The sequence below is a fragment of the Rhinoderma darwinii genome, chromosome 2 (genome assembly GCF_050947455.1).
Source record: "Rhinoderma darwinii isolate aRhiDar2 chromosome 2, aRhiDar2.hap1, whole genome shotgun sequence".
Classification (NCBI taxonomy): Eukaryota; Metazoa; Chordata; class Amphibia; order Anura; family Rhinodermatidae; genus Rhinoderma; species Rhinoderma darwinii.
Window position 1 is genome coordinate 327526159 of NC_134688.1, and position 24132 is coordinate 327550290.

Genomic DNA, 24132 nt, shown 5'->3' on the forward strand with positions numbered 1-24132 from the left:
GCTGAAGATTGGAACCTGACCCAATGATACCACGTCTTAAGGAACTTAGCGTGGGTGCCTCTCATGGATGCCGTGAGATCCCCCATCCTCATGATCTCCTGTATCTTACCAAACCACAAGCTGATCGACGGCGCAATGGTTTGTCTCCACAGCGCTGGAATGCATGCCCTAGCCGCATTCACCAGGTGGCGGACCACGGAGCGACGATATGTGAACAACGGAACCTCGCACAGATGGAGCAAGAAGAAGGCCGGCGTACACAGGAGCGGGGAATCCGTGAATTTGGAGGAGATAAGCCACACCTCTGATCAGAATGCTGTCAGCCTCGGGCACTCCCAAAAAACATGCAAAATCGTGCCCGCTTGGTCACCACATCTCGAACAAAGCGGCGAGATCGCCGGGATCATTGTGTGCAATCTGGAAGGCACCCTATACCAACGCGTTAAGATCTTAAATCCCGCCTCCTGATACCTGCTGGCCATGGATGATTTATGTGTACACCCGATCCTGTTGTTCAGCTGTGAGTGTGATGCCTAAGTCCCTCTCCCAATGGAGCAGATTGGTAGGTGTGCGAAGGTTGGATGGGGAGATCAGTAGGGTATATAGTCTGGATAGGGAATGACGCAACGAGCCAGTACCTACGCAAAGGAGCTAAAACTGGGTTTTGTCCCGTGCATGTTCCACAGGGTTAAGCAAGGATGCAAGAAAATGTCTCAATTGAGTGACCTGCCAAGGAGAGAGAGGAAGAGGGTCCGTCATAGACGCTAACTGCGGACCTGTCATCCAGGTCTCCCCGTGTAGGTAATGGGAAGCGTTACCCCGACCTGCCCGCAACCAGCTCCTTAATGGACCCCCGTCTCGCCCCGGAGGAAACGCCGGGTTGCCCAAGACTGGGAACATGGGGGACTGAGAAGGGGAGATCTCTTTCCGGGAAAAGACCCGAGACGCAGCCGCCAGGGAGGGTCCAATCGTCGGGTGTGTCCGCGCTCATAGAGGGGTATCCCTGCCCAACCAAGGCAGGGCCTGCAGGGGAACGGCCTCAGAGATATCCTGGGGGAGGTGCAAACTCCCAACTTCGCGGGCCTGTACGTGAGGGACGTAGGTACGGGATCGAGTTTTCCAAGGTGCCCGTACCAGAGTCTTGCCTGGTTTGTTGCTAAATTCGTAGAAATGTCGCCTACACTTTACCAGGGAGGCCCTAGCCTTGGCAAGAAAAAGAGAACGAACCTGAACACGCAACTGCCCCAGCTCCGCCCCCACAACCCGATCCAGGGAGGCTTTGTGGGACTGCTCCAGGAGGTGTATGCGGGATAATAGGTCACACAAGTGTGCAGTCCGCTCCTTTTTATGTTTAGATCCGATCCGAATGAAGGAGCCGCGAATCACACACTTATGCGCCTCCCAAACACTGAGCGGATCCACATCTGGAGAAACATTTGTGGCAAAATACTCCCAGAGATCCCTATGTATTTCCGAAACCACCGTCGAATCCTGCAGGAGCGAGTCATTCAACCACCACTGCCAGGAGGGAGGGTGAGCCACTGGGAGACAGAGAGTGAGAGTAATGAGGGCGTGGTCTGAAAAGGTAATGTCATCAATAGAAACTGAGGAGAGGTCGGATAAATGGGAGTGGCGAAGAAAGAAGTAGTCCAGTCTGGTGTATGTGTTGTGGGGAGCCGAAAAGAAAGTGTAATCTTTTGTGGTCGGGTGCATGAGCCGCCACGTATCTACCAGTTGGTGTTCATGTAACAACCGACGTATACGGCGGTGTGCAGACCTGGGTAAGGACGAGTGCCCACGCGAGGAATCTATTGTCGGATCCAAAGTAAGGCTCAGATCCCCCCCTAGTATGAGAGTGCCTTCCAGAAAACCATCCAGTTCCATCAAGACCCTTTCCAGAAAGGCAACCTGACCAGTGTTAGGGAGATAATATGAAACCAATGTGAACAATGTGTTAGCCAACCTACTCTTCACAAAGAGAAACCTTCCCGCTCTATCCGTGCGAGTCTCCACATGCTCCCATGGAAGAGAACGCGAGATCAAAATGGAGACCCCTTTGGTCTTGGAGTCTGGCGAGGCACTGTGATACCCCTCCATATAGTGAGAGTCCGTCAACCGTGGTATGCTGTCCACCCTGAAGTGAGTTTCCTGGAGAAACGCCACTTGCGCTTTCTTTTTCCAGAGAAGACGGAGGATGAAGGATCTCTTCTCTGGGATGTTCAGGCCCTGTGCATTCAGGGAAACAACCGTGACGTTAGACATGTGGAACAAAAGAGGGAAGACAGAAAGGGGAATAAAAGAGGAGAAGAGAGAGAGAAACTCCCGTAGACAGGGAAGAAATATCCAGAAAGAAGAGCAATACTGCCCCACTAAGAGCGGAGTACAAAACCCCTAAACAATACTTCGCGTATTATGTCGTTCCCAGGAGAAATCACCCCCTGGACGCGACACAACAGCACGGAAACCTAGTGGGGAACGTAGAATGACAGCGGTGCAAAGAAGTGATCCCCCCTAGGAGTTACCACTAAAATTAAACTGAACTGCTAGAATCACAAAAAGGTAACGAACCGGAACCCCGGACTCAACCGGCTAACTATTACGGGCGAATGGAGTCTCCCGGCCCCCGACAGCTGGAAGTGAAGATGAGGATCCCCTGAGACATTTGCCCCCTGACCCATACATGTTCCCCCCTCGGTCCGGCATCTGCCCCTCCCGTAGAACACTGAAAAGAAAAAGGGGGTTAAACACTCATAGTATGCAGGCCCCAACCGACACCCCTACGGGGAGAGAAATAAACTAGACGTCTGGACGTGGGCCGGTCAGTCTCTACGGGTTGAGCGCCGTCCAGGTGCCCGTTGCTCACGTGGTCCGTCTCTGGGATGAGGCAGAGGTGGGCGCGCAGGATCCGGGTAAGGACCACCTCTAGAAAAGAACGATGGCGGTGGCTCTGTCCAATCCGGGAGCCGCATTGGGGAGATCTCTAGAAAGCAAAAGGCATCTTCCAAGTCTTCCGGGGAGCCTACGGCAAATGATTGCCCCTGGCAGCGGAGAATAACGTGGAAGGGATGACCCCATCTGTAGGTAGCGCCCGCCTCCTTGGTAGCTTCCAACAGGGGCGAATCACCCTGCGCATGTGTAGGGTCAGTCTGGAGACGTCCAGCAAGATGGTTACCTCAGAGCGCTGGAAAGGAATGGCCCCCTTCTCCCATGCTCTCCGTGCAATGTCCTCTTTTTGTTTACCTTCCCTGTTCCGAGGGCCCGCTAGACGATGCACCCTATCCATTTTAATGGCCATATCGCGTTGTCTGTCCATGAGCTTATTAAAGATATACGTTACGGCATCATATAACCCCTCGGGCGGCACAGATTCCGAGATGCCCCTCAACTTCAGATTATTCCGCCTCCCCTTGTTCTCCACATCATCTAGGTGCAGTGAGAAGTCCCGCATTTGGGTAGATTGGGTGTCCAAAGACTGAGAGAGGACCGAGATGTCCGTAGTGTGAACAGAGTTCTGGCGCTCCAATGCATCCACACGTGCGGTTAATAAGCGTATGTCTTGAGACACCACCCCTATGGCCCGGTCATGTTTCTCTTCCAGCCGGGAGAGGCGGGCGTCTAAATCTGATTTTGTGGGCAATGCCCTCACCATTTCCAACAGCTCTGCTAGGGTCCGTTCCATGGAGGGTGGGGCCCGTAGGTGAGGCAGGGTGGGGGTCCCCTAGGACAGTAGATGGGGTGAGTGGGCCCCTCAATATGGCAGGTGTTCCCTGACTGAGGTGCAGCCAGTCCACTGAAGGAGAGTTCAGGGTCGCTGTGGCAGGAAATGGCACCTGAACCGCCGCGCCTTGTAATGCCCGGCAGCCATCTTCCTGTCCCCGGAGGAACCGACACCGACATGGCCCCTTCACACGGACCTACCTCTGGAGACGAAGTAGCAGGGGAGCAGTCCTGAGAGCCTCTGACGGAGCATGCCGGGGCCAAGGTGCTGGAAGGAGGAAAGCCCCCTCGTGATGGCGGAGACCGATAGCGGCCTACAGCGGGAATGGAGGAGGGCCGCGGAGAAGCCCCATCGTGGCTGGAGCGGAGGAACCTATCCATCGACGTGGAGCCAGGAGTAACCGACAGACTCTTGCGGTGCCGACCTTTAGTCATCCCGTCGCTGGAGCAGGTAAGTGAGCCCGTGGTAGGAGAATGAAAGTGGTGTGGGTCCAGAGCTCCTGGTATACACGTCCTCACACCGCCATTGTGAAGCCACGCCCCCAAGCTACGTCTTATTGAAGAAAAAGGATTGTTTTTAATTTCACTGCCCAATTCTAATAAAATCTATACAACACCTGTGGTGTCAAAATGCTCACTACAACCCTAGATGAATTCTGCAAGGGGTGTAGTTTCCTAAATGGAATCGCTTTTTGGGCGTTTTCACCGTCTTGGTCCCTCAGGAGCTTTGCAAATGCGACGTGGCCTCCGCAAACCATTCCTGCTAAATTTGAGCTCCAAAAGCCAAATGGCGCTCTTTCCATTCTAAGCCCTGCCATGTTTTGTTTTACTCGGGAGAAATTGCTTTACAAATGGTGCGGTGCTTTTTCTCCTTTAGTCCTTGTGGAAATGAGAAAAAAATTTGCTAAACCTACATTTTCTTTGAAAGATTGTCGATTTTTATTTCCACTTCCAATAATTTCTGCAATAAACCTGTAGGGTCAAAATGCTCACTATACCCTTAGATAATTTCCTTGAGGGGTGCAGTTTCACAAATGGGGTCCACTTTTGGAGTATTTCCAATGTTTTGGCACCGCAAGAGCACTTCAAACCTGACATGGTGCCTAAAATATAATCTAATAAATAGGAGGCCCAATATCCACTAGGTACTCCTTTGCTTCTGAGGCCTGTGCTGCAGTCCATAAGCACACTAGGGCCACTTGTGGGATATTTCCAAAAACTGCAGAACCAGGGCAATAAATATTTAGTTGCGTTTCTCTAGTAAAACTTTGTGTTACAAAAATAAATGAATTTGAAATTAATTTCTACAACAAAAAAAAATTAAATGTATAAATTTCACCTCTACTTTGCTTTAATTCCTGTGAAACGTCTAAACGGTTAAGAAACTGTCCAAATGCTGTTTTGAATACTTTGAGGGGTGAAGTTTTTAAAATGGGGTGACTTATTGGGGGTTTCTAATATACAAGGCCCTAAAAGCCACTTCACAACTGAACTGGTCCCTGAAAAAATTGCCTTTTGAAATTTTCTTGAAAATGTGAGAAATTGCTGCTAAAGTTCTAAGCTTTGTAACGTCCTAGAAAAATAAAAGGATGTTCAAAAAACTGTGCCACTCTAAAGTAGACATATGGGGGGATGTTAATTAGCAACAATTTTGTGTAGTATAACCGCCTAACTTACAAGCAGATACATTTAAAGAGGCTCTGTCACCACATTATAAGTGCCCTATCTCCTACATAAGGAGATGGGCGCTGTAATGTAGGTGACTGTAAAGGATCTGCCAGGCACAACTTCTGTGTATACGCCCATGGGTAATCAGTCTGCACCTGGTTCTATGTCTCTGAGACTGACTCCATCTTCCACCACTCAGGATGGCAGGCTTAGGAGTGGGAGAGCCTATCGCAGCCTGGCCAGACGGAGCTAGCTCCCGCCCTCTGTCTATTTATACCTGCCTTTCCTGTTCCTCCTTTGCTTGTGATTCTCTTCTCGTGTGGTTTCCTGGCCTTGCTGCAGCTCCTAGCTATTTGACCTTGCTTCATACTGACCCCGGCTTACTGACTACTCTCCTGCTCTGCGTTTGGTACCTCGTACATTCCTGGTTTGACTCGGCTCGTTCACCTCTCTTGTTGCTCACGGTGTTGCTGTGGGCAACTGCCCCATTTCCCTTTGCTTGTATCCCCTTGTCTGTTTGTCTGTCGTGCACCTACTGAGCGTAGGGACCGTCGCCCAGTTGTACCCCGTTGCCTAGGGCGGGTCGTTGCAAGTAGGCAGGGACTGAGTGGTGGGTAGATTAGGGCTCACTGTCTGTTTCCCTACTCCCCTGCCATTACAGTGACTAATGCTTTTTATTTAAAAAAACGATCTTTTTTCACAACGTTAGGAGCGATTTTGGTTTATGCTAATGAGCTTTCTTAATGCCCAAGTGGGCGTACTTTTACTTTCGACCAAGTGGGCGTTGTACAGAGGAGTGCATGACGCTGACCAATCGGCATCATGCACTCCTCTCTATTCATTTACACTGCACTAGCGATATAGTTATATCGCTATGTGCAGCCTCATACACAAGCCCTAACATTACTACAGTATCCTGATAATGAATACACATGACCATCCAGCCTGGACGTCATGTGTACTCAGAATCCTGACACTTCTGAATCTTTTTTGTGAGATTCCGGCAAGTGAAACCAAATCTCGCGAGATCACGGAGGTAAACGAGATTTGGTTTCACTTGCCGGAATCTCACAAAAAAGATTCAGAAGTGTCAGGATTCTGAGTATACATGACGTCCAGGCTGGATGGTCATGTGTATTCATTATCAGGACACTGTAGTAATGTTAGGGCTTGTGTATGAGGCTGCACATAGCGATATAACTATATCGCTAGTGCAGTGTAAATGAATGGAGAGGAGTGCATGATGCCGATTGGTCAGCGTCCTGCACTCCTCTGTACAACGCCCACTTGGTCGAAAGTAAAAGTACACCCACTTGGGCATTAAGAAAGCTCATTAGCATAAACCAAAATCGCTCCTAACGTTGTGAAAAAAGATCGTTTTTTAAAATAAAAAGCATTACTGTCACCTACATTACAGCGCCGATCTCCTTATGTAGTTGATAGGACACTTATAATATGGTGACAGAGCCTCTTTAAATTTAGAAAAATGCTAATTTTTGAAATTTTTCACAACATTTTGGTGTTTTTCACAATTAAATACTAAATGTAACGAGCAAATTTTAACAGTATCATAAAGTCCAATGTGTCACGAGAAAACAATCTCAGAATCACTTGGATAGGTAAAAGTATTCCGATGTTATTACCACATAAATTGAAACATTTCAGATTTGAAAAATGAGGCTCTGTCAGGAAGGTCAAAAGTGGCCAAAGCGGGAAGGGGTTAAGCTATATATGGTCAATCATATAGAACATTTAAGTGATACCTTTATCTATGACTGGAATTGGTGAAGGTCCCCCGAGTTAGTTGCGGGATCGCGAAAAAATAACTGCTCCATATCCTAGACACCCTTAATCTGGCCCTAAAACCAATGACTTCCTACTGTGTCTCCTCTAAAATTCTGAATTGCGCAGCAGCCATAGAAGGGATTTGTAGGAGTTGTTCACTATTTAAAGTGTTCTTAACCTACTAAGTATCAGAATAAGCTATCATATGTGTGTGCACGAGGAATAACACTATTTTTACCCTTTCACCTATGACAGCACCACTGGAGAGTCATGCCATTCACTGGACAGGAAGCCTGAGGATCTAAAAAAGGACACACCTCTCCACACACCCAGTCAGGTTTCCTGTCCTCCAGATGGGATCGTCCTGTTAGGGAAAAAGCACTTCTTCATGGGTTCTAGACCCCCTAGCAAGGTTCTTACCTTTTCTCCCTAGGGGTGCTCTGGAAGGTGTAAGTCTCCTCTGGAGGGAACAACCTTAAGTCTGGGTTAAGATACTCCCTCCTCTCCCGGTCCATCGCTTCCATCGCCAGAGGTGGTTTTAGGTCCCATGTGGTGAGACCTTCCTCTGGTGGGAAAGCGGTTCTCCCGGGGTCATACTCGGTTCCCTAGGTGGGGCCGGCACACATGCCCAGCGTTGGCGGCTTTCGGTGCAAAACTTCCCCAACGGGGAAGAGGGGCTCCAGGCATCCGGAGCAGAGGACCTCCCCAGCCAATCCAAGGCCTAGTCTCCAGCATCTACAGCATCTACTTCCATAATGGAAACGCCAGGAGAAGCCACAGGACACACTGACCGCTTGGATGCCACAAGATCCTCCAGTCCGGTACTTGAGGAGAAGGCAGGACTATTGGGTAAGACAAAACAAACCTCTTTCTTCGCTAATACTGTTCTCTTCTCTCTTACATATGTTTAGGCCAGGGAAGGTCCTAGAAAGAAACTGGATAAAACCCGTAACAATGAGTGCGCAGTTTGTAATAAAAAACTAGCAGCCTCTTATAATAAAAGAGTTTGCGAGAATTGTTTAGATAAGATCAAGACGGAAGAATCTACAAGTCTGGTCTCAAGTATTAAAGAGATTAGGGAGCTCCTAACTTCTGCCCTCAGGAATACAGGTGTAAGAAATATCCTCCCCTGGGATAGTTTGGCCACCCCCCGCACATCAGGTGAGCTTTCAGACACCATGGTAACGGGAGGCTTGTCAAAATGCTGACCACTGATTGGCCGCCTCCCGTCACACTGCCCCCAATGATTGTAATCTGCCCGTCATTGCAATTATGGTTCACTCTCACTGAGGGATATATTTTAGAGATATGGTTATATTGGGGATGCAGTGCATTTCTACCTCCTTGGCTCCGCTTTGGCTTAGATCCATCTGCTCTTTTTTTTCCATTTCAACTTGGACCGGATATAGCCTTTTCTTTCTGTCTCTCTGCTGGATACATATATTCTTTATTAGTTTTCTCAAGTAAATAAAGTAATTTAACACTACACGTATAAATAAGCCATTCTATTGTACCTTATGTTCATTGTTTTTAAAAAGTTTTGTTACTAATGTTTTTATACTTTTTTTGGTATACTTTGGTTTACCTCTGATTGGCTGTTCTAACTGTTATTCAAGGGGCATTCTGGTGTTTTTTTATGTTTATAAACCACACTGTCTGGCTTTTCATGTATAAGGTCTGATGAAGACGCCAGTCCGGCGTTGAAACGTGTTACCTCAATAAATACTTTATTATAACCTAACCAATTCTCTTTACCATCTCCTGATGAAATATCGCTGTTTGACTTCATTAATATATATATGTATATATATATTTTTTTTTATTTTTTTTTTCTCATTCTAATACAATGCTACGTGGTGGAGCCTTTTGGTCCCATTGGCTAGGAAGCAGCAGCAACTTTATCAATTGATTGCCTTCAAACAGTGTTGTGCCTGGATAACGCACAACTATCCCAGGTGAGGATATTTCTTACACCTGTATTCCTATTCACCATTGTTTTGGGATTCTACACCATGAGGCGCTTCTTCCCTTGATTTATTTCAGATATAAAGTCTTCCACTTCAGGTTTGGCTCAGGCAATTTTTGCCCCTACTCACTCTGAGGAGGTTATCATCTGGTCCCTTCTCACCCATTTTAACCAACTGCCCTGTTCGGTGTTCCCATTTCTTGTGCCCTACTTACCTTACCAGCGAACAGGATATTTGCACCTTTGGATGAAAGAAATGATGCAAGAAACAGCATAATAGCTGAAATGACTGGATCTGACCATTATGCAACAGATCCTTCAGGTATGAATATACCATACACTGCTGATTAAACTAATGATTAATACTTTTTTCTCTCTTAAGAATTGCTTGAGAGAAGAAGCCGCCCACAGCATTGACTGCCGTTTTCTTGAGATTTATCTCAGAGAAAAAATCACGCCATGGGGTTTACGCCTGTTTTTCAAATCCCCTTTTTCAAATGACTCTTCTTTTAATGAGGATTGGGAGATGTATATGGACACTTGCACTTTTGCTGTTTATGGAACGCATTTTAAATAAGAGAACAACGCTTTGCCACGAGCGAGCTGATACTATTAATATGTTACTGATAGATCTGGAACCATTTGATACACACCCCGACTACTTCAAATTGGTACCATCTGTTAACAAACGTTTAAAATTTTTTGAATAAGACATGATAACTAGTAAAACTAAAACTTAATCGTGATCACAAGGATTACCTAAATGGTCAAGTGAGAGATTGGGCTCCGAATAACCTTACCCCTAATCCCAACCCATCGCTAGCCCAGAGTCCAGCCATAAATCTAATATCACCATTAGTGATATAAATACTATCAAACCTATCACATTTAGAAAAAGTACTGTTGCCAACCCACCAGCTGGGAAAACAGTGCACACACTGCCCTTCAGGGTACCTTTGATAGACGTAACGCCATTTAAACCTTTAGGTGACATTCCAATACATGCGTTTAAAGCTGCAGATTTAACACTAGCTTTAGAACATGCATGAAAAATGCAATGCGTTTTCCCTAACACTCCATCAGCACAGCTAGATCCTCCATTAATAGAGGCATCTCCACGATCTCGCAAGCAATTTTCCACCTATCCATCATGGTCCGGTGGTTCCTTGGGCAATTTGTGTTCTCCCATCTCATTATCACAACTTACTGTACATGATGAGTCTACATTAATGGAACCTAGCCAAAAGTCCCCAACTAGGTCTGATCCAATTATACCTTCTGCAACATCTTCATACCTACCCATTCTATTGGAATCTTTACCCAACCAGTCTGATAGCACCTTCACCGATAGTGCGTCATCAATGGTCTCTTTTTTTTTTTTTTAGGTCTACCATCACAGCTGACCATGCCACCAGTATCCTCCCCAGCTTTCACTCGTCTAACGACACAGTGACTATGTTGTTACCACAGCTCACAAGCCCAAAAAGTCAGCCTACAACACGCTTCTTCCAACCGCTTCAAAAACCGCAAGTAAAAAGAAAAATAGATATAGAGGATGCAAAAACAAAAACTCCTTTAAACACACCGGGAAAAGCAAAAAAAGGAACAAAACAGTGAAACTTTTTAACCTTTCAAAATATTTACTTAAAGATAATGAAATTCCACTACTTTCCAAAAGCTTATCTTTTTGTCCATCTTCATCTCCTGATGGTTTCCAATTATTCCTGGACCTTAATACTTACATCCGTAATCTCACACTAACTAGACATTTTAAAATTATGGCAAATAATGATCCTCCGTTCAAAGAGGCACCACTCTTCACCACATCTACAGCTATTCCAGTAGATGTACGTTCAAAATCATCCTTCAACCCCATACATCACCGTGAACCCGCCATTGACACTTTTTTAAATATAGTGGGCAACGAATTTAGCTCTCTTGAACTAATAAGCCCTACTAAGAATAATCTTAGCCCTGCAGAGAAAAAAGTCCCTGGCCGCCAATGATTATAATCTGCCCGTCCTTGCGATTACGGTTCACTCTCACTGAGGGATATTCTTTATTAGTTTTCTCAAGTAAATAAAGTAATTTAACACTACACATATAAATAAGCGATCCTATTGTACCTTATGTTCTTTGTTTTTAAAAGGTTTTGTGACTGGTTTTGTACTTTTTTTTTTATACTTTGGTTCACCTCTGATTGACTGTTCTAACTCAGGGGGCATTCTCTCAGTTTTTTTTATGTTTACAAACCACACTTTCTGTGGCTTTTCATGTATAAGGTCTGATGAAGGTGCCAGTCCGGTGTTGAAACGCGTTACCTCAATTTATACTTTATTATAACCTAACCAATTCTCTTTACTACCTGATGAAGTAGTACTATTTGACTTCCTTAATATATATATATATATATATATATATATTTTTTTTTTTTTTTCTCATACTGATACCTTTGAAGAAGAGGTCTCAAAGGACTGGGATAATACCCCTAGACTTGACGCCCCAGTGGCAAAAAAATAAAGGAAGAATGCACTTCCATTTGAGGATCTAGGCTCTTTATCCAATCCCATGGATAGGAAAGCCGATAACTACCTCAAGAGAACCTGGGAAGCTTCTATGGGGGCTTTTAAGCCAAAGATCTGGCTAGCGCAATTAGAGCTCCACCTTTAGAGATAAGACTTCTAGAGATCAGGTCCTCTCCTCCCTTCCAATGTTATCTAAGGCAGCAGAATTTTTGTCCGACACCTCTGTAGATTCTGTACGCCTCTCTGCCAGATCAGCGGCTCTCTCAAACTCCACCAGGAGGGCTATCTGGCTAAAAACCTGGAGGGGGAAACTGGGTCAAAAGGGAAGCTATGTGCTATTCCCTGATCTGGTGATTATTTGTTTGGGCCCCCGCTAGATAACCTATTAGAAAAAGCGTCTGCTAGGAAGAAGGGGTTCCCTACACAAGGAAAACCAATGGATTCCTTTCGTCCCAAGAGGTTTAATTAAAGACCTAACCCTAGGAGACTGGAGTCTAGGCCCTCAAAATTTCCTAAGAAAAACAAGGGCTTCCTTTGCAGGCCTCAAAATGACCCCAAAAACTGAGGCCACCAACAATGACGCCAGAAGGCCCATGGTGTGGGGTTGTCTATCCATGTATTACAAAAATTGGGGAAAAATATGAAATCCGTGGATCCTAGGAATTGTAAAAACAGGGTACGTCCTAGAATTCAGATCTCTTCCACCAAAAAGATTCCCACAAAGACCCTAAAAAGTTTAGAGAAACAGAAAGTATTAGAGGCAGAAATTCTGTCACTCATATAAAAAAAAAAAGGGGTTGTAATTCAAGTCCCAAGTGCAGAGGCAGACCAGGGCTTTTATTCCCCTCCTTTCCTGGTGAGGAAACCAGAAGGGTCATAATAAATCTAAATGATTTGAACTATTAACTGACATACAAAAAAATTAGCATGGAGAGCATTCCTTCTACTATAAATCTCCTCTCCAAAGATTGTGTGATGGCATTACTAGACCTGGAGGATGCATATTATCATATCAATATTTATTCGTGAAAAACAGCAACATTTAGAGAAAATTTGCAAAAATGTGCATTTTTCTAAATTTAAATGTATCTGCTTGTAAAACAGATAGTAATACCACACAAAATAGTCACTAGTTACCATTTCCCGTATGTGTACTTTATATTTGCATCGTATTTTGAACATTATTTTATTTTTCTAGGACGTTACAAGGCTTAGAACTTTAGCAGCAATTTCTTACATTTTCAAGAAAATGTAAAGTCTATTTTTACAGGGGCCAGTTCAGTTCTGAAGTGGCTTTGAGGGCCTTATATATTAGAATCCCCCAATAAATCACCCCATTTTAAAAACTGCACCCCTCAAAGTATTCAAAACAGCATTCAGAAAGCATTTTAACCCTTTAGGCGTTTCACATGAAATAAAGCAAAGTAGAGGGGAAATGTACAAATTTCATATTTTTTTTGCCGAAATTCATTTGTAATAAAAAAAATTGTGTAACACAGGTTTTACCAGAGAAATACAACTCAATATGTATTGCCCAGGTCCTGCAGTTCTTAGGAACATGTGGCCCTAGTGCCCTAATGGACCGAAACACCGGCCTCAGAAGCAAAGGAGCACCTAGTGGATTTTGGGCCTGCTTATTTTTGGATTATATTTTAGGCACCATGTCGAGTTTGAAGAGGTCTTGTGGTGCCAAAACATTGGAAACTCCCCAAAAGTGACCCCATTTTGGAAACTAGTCTCCTCAAGCAATTTATCTAGGTGTATAATTAGCACTTTGACCCCACAGGTATTTTGCTATATTTATTGGAGTTAGTCTGTGAAAATGAAAATCTACTTTTTTTCTGAAATAACATAGAAATTTTTAATATTTACAAGGAATAAAGAAGAAAATGCACCCCAACATTTGTAAAGCATCTTTTCCCGATTACGGAAATACCCCATATGTGGTAATAAACTGCTGTTTGGACCCACGGCAGCGCTCAGAAGGGAGGGAGCGCCATTTGGATTTTGGAGCGCAGATTTTGCTGTATTGTTTTTAGTGCCATGTCGCGATTGCAACGCCCTGGAGGGAACAAAATAGTGGAAACACCCCAAAAGTGACCCCATTTGGGAAACGACACCCCTGAAGGAATTTTTCTAGAGGCATAGTAAGCATTTATACCACACAGGTCTTTTGCAGAATTTAGTAGAATTAGGCCGTGAAAATAAATATAAACATTTTTGTCCACTAAAAAGTAGAATTTTTTCATTTTCTCAAGGGATAAAGGAGAAAAAGTCACCCTAAATTTGTAACGCAATCTCTCCCGACTATGACAATACCCCACATGTGGTAATAATTTATTTTTTTATAGAAATTAATTAACCTTTGCAGGACTGATCCTTTTTTTTCTTTTCCATTTTAGTTTTCCACTCCCCGCCTTCCAAACGCCATAACTTTTTTATTTTTCCATGAATTGAGTGGTGTGAGGGCTTATTTTTGGCAGGACGAGCTGGAGTTTTTATTGGTACCATTTTTTTTGGTACATGTAACTTTTTGATCACTTTTTATTACATTTTATTTAGAGCTTTGGTGGCCAAAAACAATGATTTCGGCGTTTTAAATCCTTTATTTCTTACGGCGTTCATAATGCGCTATAAATGACAATTGCATGGGGGCTGCTGATGTGCTACAAACCCCCTACATGCGGAGATCGCAATCGAGCCCCGCATGTAACCGGTTAATTGCCGAAATCAGCGGCAATGAGCCACTGATCGGCAACAGTGGAGTGTCAGCTGTCAGGGACAGCTGACGTCACGGTTCCAGATGCACACTGTCACAGACACTGTCATCGACAGTGTGCATCGCGAACGGCAGTGACGTCCTGTCACTCTGACAGGAAGTCTATCAGGAGGCTCATCCTGATAGGCTTCCGTACGTGGCAGACACGGAGGCCATCACTTGGCCTCCGATCGCCATGCTAGCCATCTGCAAACCTCACTATTTAATCGTGAGGTCTGGCGATGAGCTAGAAACCCCTGAATGCGGTGATTGCAATCGATCACCGTAATCAATTGGTTAATTGCCGGAATCAGCGGAAATAAGCCGCTGATCAGCATACAGCGGAGTGTCAGCTGTCAGGGACAGCTGGGTTCCCGATGCACACTGTCGCCGACTGTGCATCGGGAACCACGCAGTAACTGTACGTCCCTGTGCGCTAAGACACTGGCAACATGGACGTACAGTTGCATCCTGGTGCGCCTTGGGGTTAAACACTGATGGCACACACAACTGAAATGCGTTAAATACGGTTTGTTTGTTTATTGCGGACCCAAAACTGACACGCTCGTCTGAATAGGGCCTAACTCTGTTTTCTCTGAGCTAGTGAGCCAAGCCTAACTGCCATCATTTCTGTCGTGCAGTACACCCAGAGAAGATAATCCTGCTCTCCTATCCTATCTATCTTGTAACCAGGGACAGACTATGCTTGACAACAGGGGGTGGACAGCAGATTGCAGGAAGGGAGACACCTAGTGGCAGTAACTTCACACAGAATTTGCATGGATAAAACAACTACATTTTAACAACATCACGGATGTAATCCCAACTCTCTTAGGCTTCGGGGCATTGACCGCATACACTGTGGCATCAGAGGGGGTGACTTGAGGAAGGTGCTGGCCCAAAAGGAGTGTATGTGGATCGTCAAACTGGGAACGATGATCCCTGGGGGGCTCAATGAACAACTCCATTTCGCCCCTTTTTCTATAAATTTCCTTACCACCAATTGTTTTTAATGTAATTTTCTTTTAACATTTGTGTCTTAATTTTGCTACATAGGCATCTGACGTACTAATTCTGTGACAGCCCTTTTTTTCTGACGAAAATATGAAACCTATTATTGGATCCCTACTAGCAAGAACGAAGAAGCATTTATGAAGAGATATATATATATATATATATATATATATATATATATACATACATTCTGTTGTGTATTTTTTATAATCCTTTCTACCACTCACCATATATTGTGTTTGAGGGAGTGACGGTTCCTCTATGTTGTTTATCAACTATTCATCAATTATTAATTTGTGCTAACTTTTATCACATTTCTAGTGTTAAATACTCCAGTACTTCACTGTACACCGTTTCTCCGTTTTTATAATTCTTGGAATATTTTATCTTGCTGTCTCAGGCAGTATATCCTTATTTTAACATACATACAATGGTTTTCGATTCATACTTATATATGGATCACTCACTCTCTTCCTTGCTAGTAAATCCCCTTTTTCCATCCAATGAGGAGCGCTTTCCCTGTGCATCTCCGTTGTGTGGCCTGACCTCACTCCTGCCCCTTTGGAGCACTGCGCATGCTCGGGATCCCTGTACGCGTCGGGGATTCCTGGCTTGCGCTACGGCGCGTGGGGCTGGAAGTGGGGCATGCCTCACTTCCGGTTTTCGTCAGGGGACGCGCGCCGCGACTCCTTGGAATGAAAACACATGGGTGAGTGTACTTGTGGCTCACCGTATATAAGGCTGTCCTTTTACAGACACGTTAATACCCCGTGAGGAAGCATACCGCGAAACGCGCGTTGGGGTTTATCTGCACGCCTGACTGACTCTCCTGGTGCACGTATCATGGGTAAGACTATCTCTGAATAGAGAGGTGGGGGCTGATTGATCAGTTTTGTGGACTTAATATTACCAATGATTTATTATTTCTATCCCTAATCCTGTCTATCGCATTTATCGGTTATACTATATTAGGGCTTTACCTTGCATTCATATCACCTGATACTTTGCCCACATCTCACACTTTGTATCTGGAGTGTTTGCTACTTTCACCCTGGACCAGTATTGGGAGTCATTTTTTGGTAGTGCTTCACTGGAACTACAGAGTCTTTTTGTCCTTTTGTAACTTTTAACATGTGTTGTGTATTGATGTGTTAATTAAAGATATGGTATTTTATTACTTGGCTGTTTTGCTCCTTGTTCTCCTTCTGTTCATATATGAATCTATGGGAGTTGCCTTTATTTTTGTATTTAGGGAGGTTGCCTTACTTGTACAGCACCTAGCCCTTTACTATCATTGCTATATGAGCTTTCTTTGTGTGTATAATATTTTAACAACAAAGTTTATATATTTATTCGTAATCCTATTAGATCAGCATAAGTTGTTTGAAAAGTGTCCATTTAAGGCTCCTCTGTAGCTGTCAGAGCTGATGTCAGATTACCACACAGTAATATGATTGGCGTTGCCATTGATAATCTTCTGTTCTCATTTCCAGAGTCCAAGCTAGACCTGTGAGTCATCTTGACCATTTCAAGATAACAAATATTGTCCCATTCCTTAATTTCCTGACAACTTTTAACCCCTTCCCGACATTTGTCGTAAGTATACGACATGGAAAGCCAGTGCTTCCTGCTAAATGTCGTATACTTATGACAAGTACATGGCACCGGCTCAGAAGCTGAGTCGGTGCCGTCATCCCCGTATGTCAGCTGTATCTGACAGATGACATCCTGCTGTAACGGCGGGGACCGCAGTTAACTTCGATCCCCGCCACTAACCCCTTAAATGCAGCCGTCTAAAGCGATCGCTACATTTAAGGTGTTTGCTGCTCATTGACACCCCAGCAATGAAATTGCGGGGTGTCAGTGGCTGCAATGGCAACCGGAGGCCTAATACTGGCCTCCAGGTGTGCCTAGTATGGAAAACTTCCAGCCCCCGCCCGAAAGTCTTCCGTAGCCGCCGGCAAGATGGCGCCGGCTCAGGAGATGAGCCGGCGTCATCAGCGGTGGATATCAGCTGTATGTTACAGCTGACATCCACTAGTAATGGCAGGTACCGGAGCTAGCTCCGATTCCTGCCATTAACCCCTCAGATGCAGCGATCGGATGCGATCGCTGCATCTTTGTGGTTGCTAGCAGATCGCCAGCTGTGCCCAGCAATCGCACGACTGCCGACTGCAAACAATAGCCTCCTGTTTGCCATTACGGAAGCCGATTAGGCCCTGCTCGGAGGCGAAGCCTAATCGGCTTGCTGTCAGTGAATGACTGACAGATCTAATACATTGCACTACGTAGGTAGTGCAATGTTTCAGAAAAAAAATCTGACAGTTGGACCTTCAAGTTCCCTAGTGGGACTAAAGTGAAAAAAAAGTTATAAAAAATATCATAGTTACATAGTTTGTACGGTTGAAAAAAGACACATGTCCATCAAGTTCAACCAAGGGATGGGAAAGGGGAAGTAAAACATTTCTACACATAGGAGCTAATATTTTTTTGTTCTAGGAAATTATCTAAGCCTTTTTTAAAGCAATCTATTGTCCCTGCTGTGACCAGCTCCTGCGGTAGACTATTCCATAGATTCACAGTTCTTACAGTAAAGAAGGCTTGTCGCCTTTGCAGGTTGAACCTTTCTTTTTCCAGACGGAGGGAGTGCCCCCTTGTTTTTTGAGGGGGTTTTACATGTAACAGGATTTCACCATATTTTTTGTATGTGCCATTCATATATTTATATAAGTTAATCATGTCCCCCCTTAGTCGTCTTTTCTCAAAGCTAAATAGGCTTCGTTCTTTTAATCTTTCCTCATAACTTAGATTCTCCATGCCCCTTATTAGCTTCGTTGCTCTTCTTTGTATTTTTTCCAACTCCAGGGCATCCCTTCTATGAACTGGAGCCCAGAACTAGACTGCATATTCTAGATGAGGCCTCACTAATGCTTTGTAAAGTGGCAATATTACATCCCTGTCCCGCGAGTCCATGCCTCTTTTGATACACGACAATATCCTGCTGGCCTTTGAAGCAGCTGATTGACACTGCATGCTGTTATTTAGTTTATGATTTACAAGTACACCCAGATCCTTCTCAACAAGTGACTCCCCCAGTGTAGCCCACCCTAGGACATATGATGCATGCAGGTTGTTCGTACCCAGGTGCATAACTTTACATTTATCTACATTAAACTTCATTTGCCAAGTGGAAGCCCAAACACTTAGTTTGTTTAAATCTGCCTGCAATTCACAAACATCTTCCATAGTCTGAACTATATTGCATAGCTTGGTGTCATCTGCAAAAATAGAAATAGTGCTATTAATCCCATCCTCTATATCATTAATAAATAAGTTGAATAATAGTGGTCCCAGCACTGAACCCTGGGGTACACCACTTATAACCGGGGACCATTCTGAGTAGGAATCATTGACCACAACTCTCTGGATACGGTCCTTGAGCCAATTCTCAATCCAATTACAAACTATACTTTCTAAACCTATAGTCCTTAATTTACCCATTACGTCTATGGGGGACAGTGTCAAATGCCTTTGCAAAGTCCAAAAACACTATATCCACAGCGGCCCCTCTGTCTAGGCTTCTGCTTACCTCTTCATAAAAACAAATCAGTTTGGTTTGACAACTTCTGTCCTTAGTAAAACCGTGCTGGCTGTCACTTATAATACTATTTATTGTCACATAATTCTGTATATAGTCCCTCAATAGCCCCTCAAACATTTTCCCCACAATTTATGTTAAGCTTACTGGTCTATAATTACCCGGCGAAGACCTAGAGCCCTTTTTGAAAATAGGCACCACATTTGCCCTGCGCCAGTCCCTTGGCACTAAACCAGTCATGAGAGACTATCTCTAAATATTATGAAGAGGGGGACAGAAATAACTGAACTAAGCTCTTTAAGAATTCTAGGGTGTAACCCATCTGGTCCCGGGGCCTTGTGCACATTTATTTAATTTAATTTAGCTTGGACCATATCTACATTCATCCAATTCAGTAGATCAACTGATATATTAACAGCACTGGCAGCGGCTACATCTGCTGCTCTTTCTTCTGTTGTATATACAGAGCGGAAGAACCCATTTAGTAACTCTGCCTTCTCTTGATCCTCTGTGACCAACTCCCCATTACCACTATCTAAGGGTCCTACATGTTCAGACCTTGGCTTTTTTGCATTTATATGCTTGAAGAATTTTTTAGGATTTGTTTTACTATCCTTGGCCACCTGCCTTTCATAAAAGTTTTAAGTAATAAAATAAAACACAATCGCCCTTTTTCCCTTATCAAGTCCTTTATCATTGAAAGAAAGAAATAAACCATACATATTTGGTATCGCCGCGACCGTAACGGCCTAAACTATAAAAACATTATGTTCTTTATTCCACGTGGTGAACGGCATAAAAAAAAAGTAAAAAATGCCAGAATTTCAGTTTTTTGGTCACTTTGCCCTACAAAAAAATGCTATAAATTAGGTATCACCGGAATCCGACTGACCCGCAGAATGAAGTTAACATGTCATTTATAACGCATGGTGAACGCTGTATAAAAAAACCCTAAAAAAACTGCCAGAATGGCTGTTTTTTTGGTCACCTTGCATCTCAAAATATAGTATAAAAAGTGATCAAAAAGTCGCGTCTACCCCAAAATGGTACCAATAATAACTACAGCTCGTCCCCCAAAAAAACAGCCCTCCTACCACTACGTCTATGGAAAAATAAAATTAGTTAAGGCTTCCATAAGTCAGGAAATAAAAAATATGGAATTGTGCAGATCAGAGGGGAACTTTTAGTCTGTTTCAAGAGGCGATTTATCGGGGCCGTAAAATTAAGGAACTAGGAAGGGGGACCCCAAACATATCTGCTAGAAGCGAGGGTGCCCGTATTATACCAGGACAACACTTCCTAGCAAAATTCCACAAACTGCAAAGGTGCGGAGTGTGGGCCGAAAGGGGGATAAGTAAAGACACCGTTTATCAGTGCGACACCGGCCTGTGCAGAAAGGATTGCTTCACAGCGTAACACACATCTATGGATTATTTTATTGTTTACCCCATTATTATACCACCTGACTATGCCCCTGATGTACTCTGCCCGGCTTACATATGCCCCCACATTATAAACGGAAACACCAGCAATACTCAAACAAAACTACTACCAAGCAAAATCTACGCTTCAAAAGCCAAATGGCGCTCCCACCCATCTGAGCCCTACAGCGTGCCCAAACAGCAGTTTACTTCCACATATATGGCATCTTCATACCCGGGAGAACCCTTTTAACATTTTTTGCGGGTGTCTACCGTGGCATAAGCTGGGCACAACATACTTGCCACTGAATTGGCAATTCTGGGGAAAAATTTAAATTTTTACTTTGCACCATACGCAGCGCATTTATTTATGGAAAAGACCTGTGGGGTGAAAATGCTCACTACACCCCTTAATAAATGTCTTGAGGGGTGTAGTTTCTAAAATGTGGTCACTTCTGGGTGGTTTCTTTTATTATTTCCCATCTGAGCCTCTGCAATTGTGAACCAATTTTGTGTAAATTGCCAAATTACGCCTCAATTTCGCATGGTATTCTCTCACTCCTGAGCTCTGTCAAATGTCCAGGCACAAGATTAGGGCCCCATGAACGGTGATTCTAAAACCGGGAAACACAGCATAATAATTAGAGAGCTGTCTTGTTATGGTGGCACAAGCTGGGCACCACATATTGGCATATCTATTAAAAAATACAATTTTCACTCTGCAATATCGAGTGCACACTAATTTATGCAAAACACCTGCAGAGTTAACATGCCCTAGGTGAATACCTTGAGGGGTGTAGTTTCCAAAATGGGGGTCACTTTTGGGGGGGTTCCACTGTTTTGGTCCCACAGGAGTTTTGCAAATGCTACATAGCGACCAGAAACCAATCCAGCAAAATCTGTACTCCGAAAGCCAAATGGCACTCCTTCCCTTCTGGGCCATGCCGTGTGCCCAAACATGAGTTTATAACCACATATAGGGTATTGCCATACTCGGGAAAAATTGCTTAACAAATGTTGGGCTTCTTTTTCTGCTTTATTTTTTTTTGAGAAAATTAAGAATTTTGCGCTAAAACGACGTCTTGTTGGAAAAAAAAATTATTTTATTTTCACTGCCCAATTTAAAAAAAATCTATGATACAGCTGTGGGGTCAAAATTCTCACTACACCCCTAGATTAATTCCTCAAGGGGTGTAGTATCACAAATGGAGTCCCTTTTGGGTAGTTTCCACTGTACTGTTACCGTAGGGGCTTTGCAAAAGCGACATGGTGTCAAGAAACCAATCCAGCAAAATCTGTGCTCCAAATGCCACTCCTTCTCTTCCTTGCCATGTGCCCAAACAGCAGTTTATGACCACATATGGGGTATTTCCGTACTCCAGAGAAGTTGCTTTACAAATGTTGGGGTTCTTTTTTTCCTTTATTTGTTGAGAAAATGAACATTTTTTAGCTAAAGCTTCGTCTTATTGAAGAAAAAGGATTGTATTTATTTTCACTGCCCAATTCTAATAAATTCTATGAAACACCTCTGGGGTCAAAATGATCACTACACCCATAGATGAATTATTCAAGGGGTGTAGTTACCTAAATGGAGTAACTTTTTGTGCGTTTTCATTGTTTTGTCCCTTCTGGGGCTCTGCAAATGTGACATGGCCTCCACAAACCATTCCTGCTAAATTTGAGCTCCAAAAGCCAAATGGCGCTCTTTCCCTTCTAAGCCCTGCCTTGTGTCCAAACAGCCGTTTATTACCACATATGGGGTATTGTTTTACTCGGGAGAAATTGCTTTACAAATTTTGCAGTGCTTTTTCTCCTTTAGTCCTTGTGGAAATGAGAAAAAAATTTGCTAAACCTTCATTTTCTTTTAAAGAATTTCCATTTTCAAGGCCTACTTCCAATAATTTCTGCAATAAACCTGTAGGGTCAAAATGCTCACTATACCCCTAGATAATTTCCTTAAGGTGTGTAGATTCCAAAATGTGGTCACTTTTGGGGGATTTCCACTGTTTTGGCACTACAAGAGCCCTTCAAACCCGACATGTTGCCTAAAATATATTCTAATAAAAAGGAGGCCCAAAATCCTCTAGGTACTCCTTTGCTTCTGAGGCCTGTGCTTCAGTCCAGTAGCACACTAGGGCCACATGTGGGATATTTCCTAAAACTGCAGAACCTGGGCAATAAATATTGAGTTGCGGTTCTCTGGTAAAACTTTGTATTCGAAAAAAAAATGGATTAAAAATGAATTTCTGCAACAACAAAAAATTCAATTTGTATATTTCACCTCTACTTTGGTTTAATTCCTGTGAAACGTCTAAAGGGTTAAGAAACTTTCTAAATGCTGTTTTGCATACTTTGAGGGGTGAAGTTTTAAAATGGGCTGCCTTTTTGGAGGTTTCTAATATATAAGGCCCTAAAAGCCACTTCACAACTGAACAGGCCACTTGTAAAAATAGCCTTTTGACATTTTCTTGAAAATTTGAGAAATTGTTGCTAAAGTTCTAAGCCTTGTAACGTCAGAAAAATAAAAGGATGTTCAAAAAACGATGTCAATCTAATGTAGACATATGGGGGATGTTAATTAGCGACTATGTGGTGTGGTATAACTGCCTGTCTTACAAGCAGATACATTTAAATTTAGAAAAATGCTAATTTTTGGTGTTTTTTCACATTTAAATACTGAATGTAGCAAGCAAATTTTGTCAGTAACACAAAATCCAATGTGTCACGAGAAAACCATCTCCGAATTGCTTGGATAGGTTAAAGCATTCCAAAGATATTACCACATAAAGAGAAACCTGTCAGATTTGAAAAATGATGTTCTGTCAGGAAGGTCAAAAGTGGCTAAAGAGGGAAGGGGTTAAAGTGCTGTCAGTGCTCACATTCTAAATACAGCATTTCCAAGCTATGCCCTATGACAGCTGATTCGTTACTACCAACATTGAAATGCAGGTCAGGGTTGCCATCGTAAATTTACGGACCGTCCGCGAAAATTGGTGTTTTTTTTTCTGCTGTCCGTAGCGTCTGGCAGAAAAAAGCACCGTCATGGATTTTTCGTCAGTCTCCTGGAACTTTGCCCTGCGCATGTGCCAAAATGTACATGCGCAGTGCAAAGAAATAGTAGGCTGCGGCTGGGCATATTTTCAAATTCTGCGGAATCTGAAAATATGCAGGCCAGCCGCTGCCAAGTGAGGTCTGTGCCGGGAGTGGACCAATCCAGTCACCTGACATGAGGTCAGGTGACTGCACTGGTCCAGTCCTGTGCCATCACCGACCCCATTCAAAAGTGATCCTCCGCTTCTCCGAATGACCACCTCCTCCTCCTGACGGTGAGTGGTATCAGGAGAATGGAGATCGGTAGAGGTGGGCTACCACTCAGCTCTGTTTGCACTAAGTACAAGGGAAGGGGGGGAGGCTGTTCGGAGCGGCGCTACTTACAAGCGAAGGGGCTGTGTGTGGCGCTATCTACAAGGGGGGAGCTGTGTGGCGCTATCTATGAGGGGGAGCCGTGTGGCGCTATGTACGAGGGGGAGCTGTGTATGGTGTTATCTGCAGGGGGCACGGTTACTGTTACTTTTTTTTGTGTTGAGCACTGAGGGATCATTATTACCATCTGGGCCACTGTGGATTACGAGTTTGTTTAGAGGATTGGGTATACGTGAGGAGGATGCTGAAAAAGCGAG

At 43.9% G+C, this 24132-nt stretch overlaps 1 protein-coding gene across 1 annotated transcript in view; it reads left to right on the top strand.

Moving 5' to 3' along the window:
• Positions 1-4042: 4042 nt before the first annotated feature.
• The window catches only part of SYPL2 (synaptophysin like 2), a 148965-nt gene continuing 128875 nt past the window's right edge, over positions 4043-24132 (top strand). Inside the window, exon 1 of the mRNA XM_075851161.1 lies at positions 4043-4168. Within this exon, the coding sequence (XP_075707276.1) occupies positions 4043-4168 (126 nt within the window). The remainder of the gene's footprint in view (positions 4169-24132) is intronic.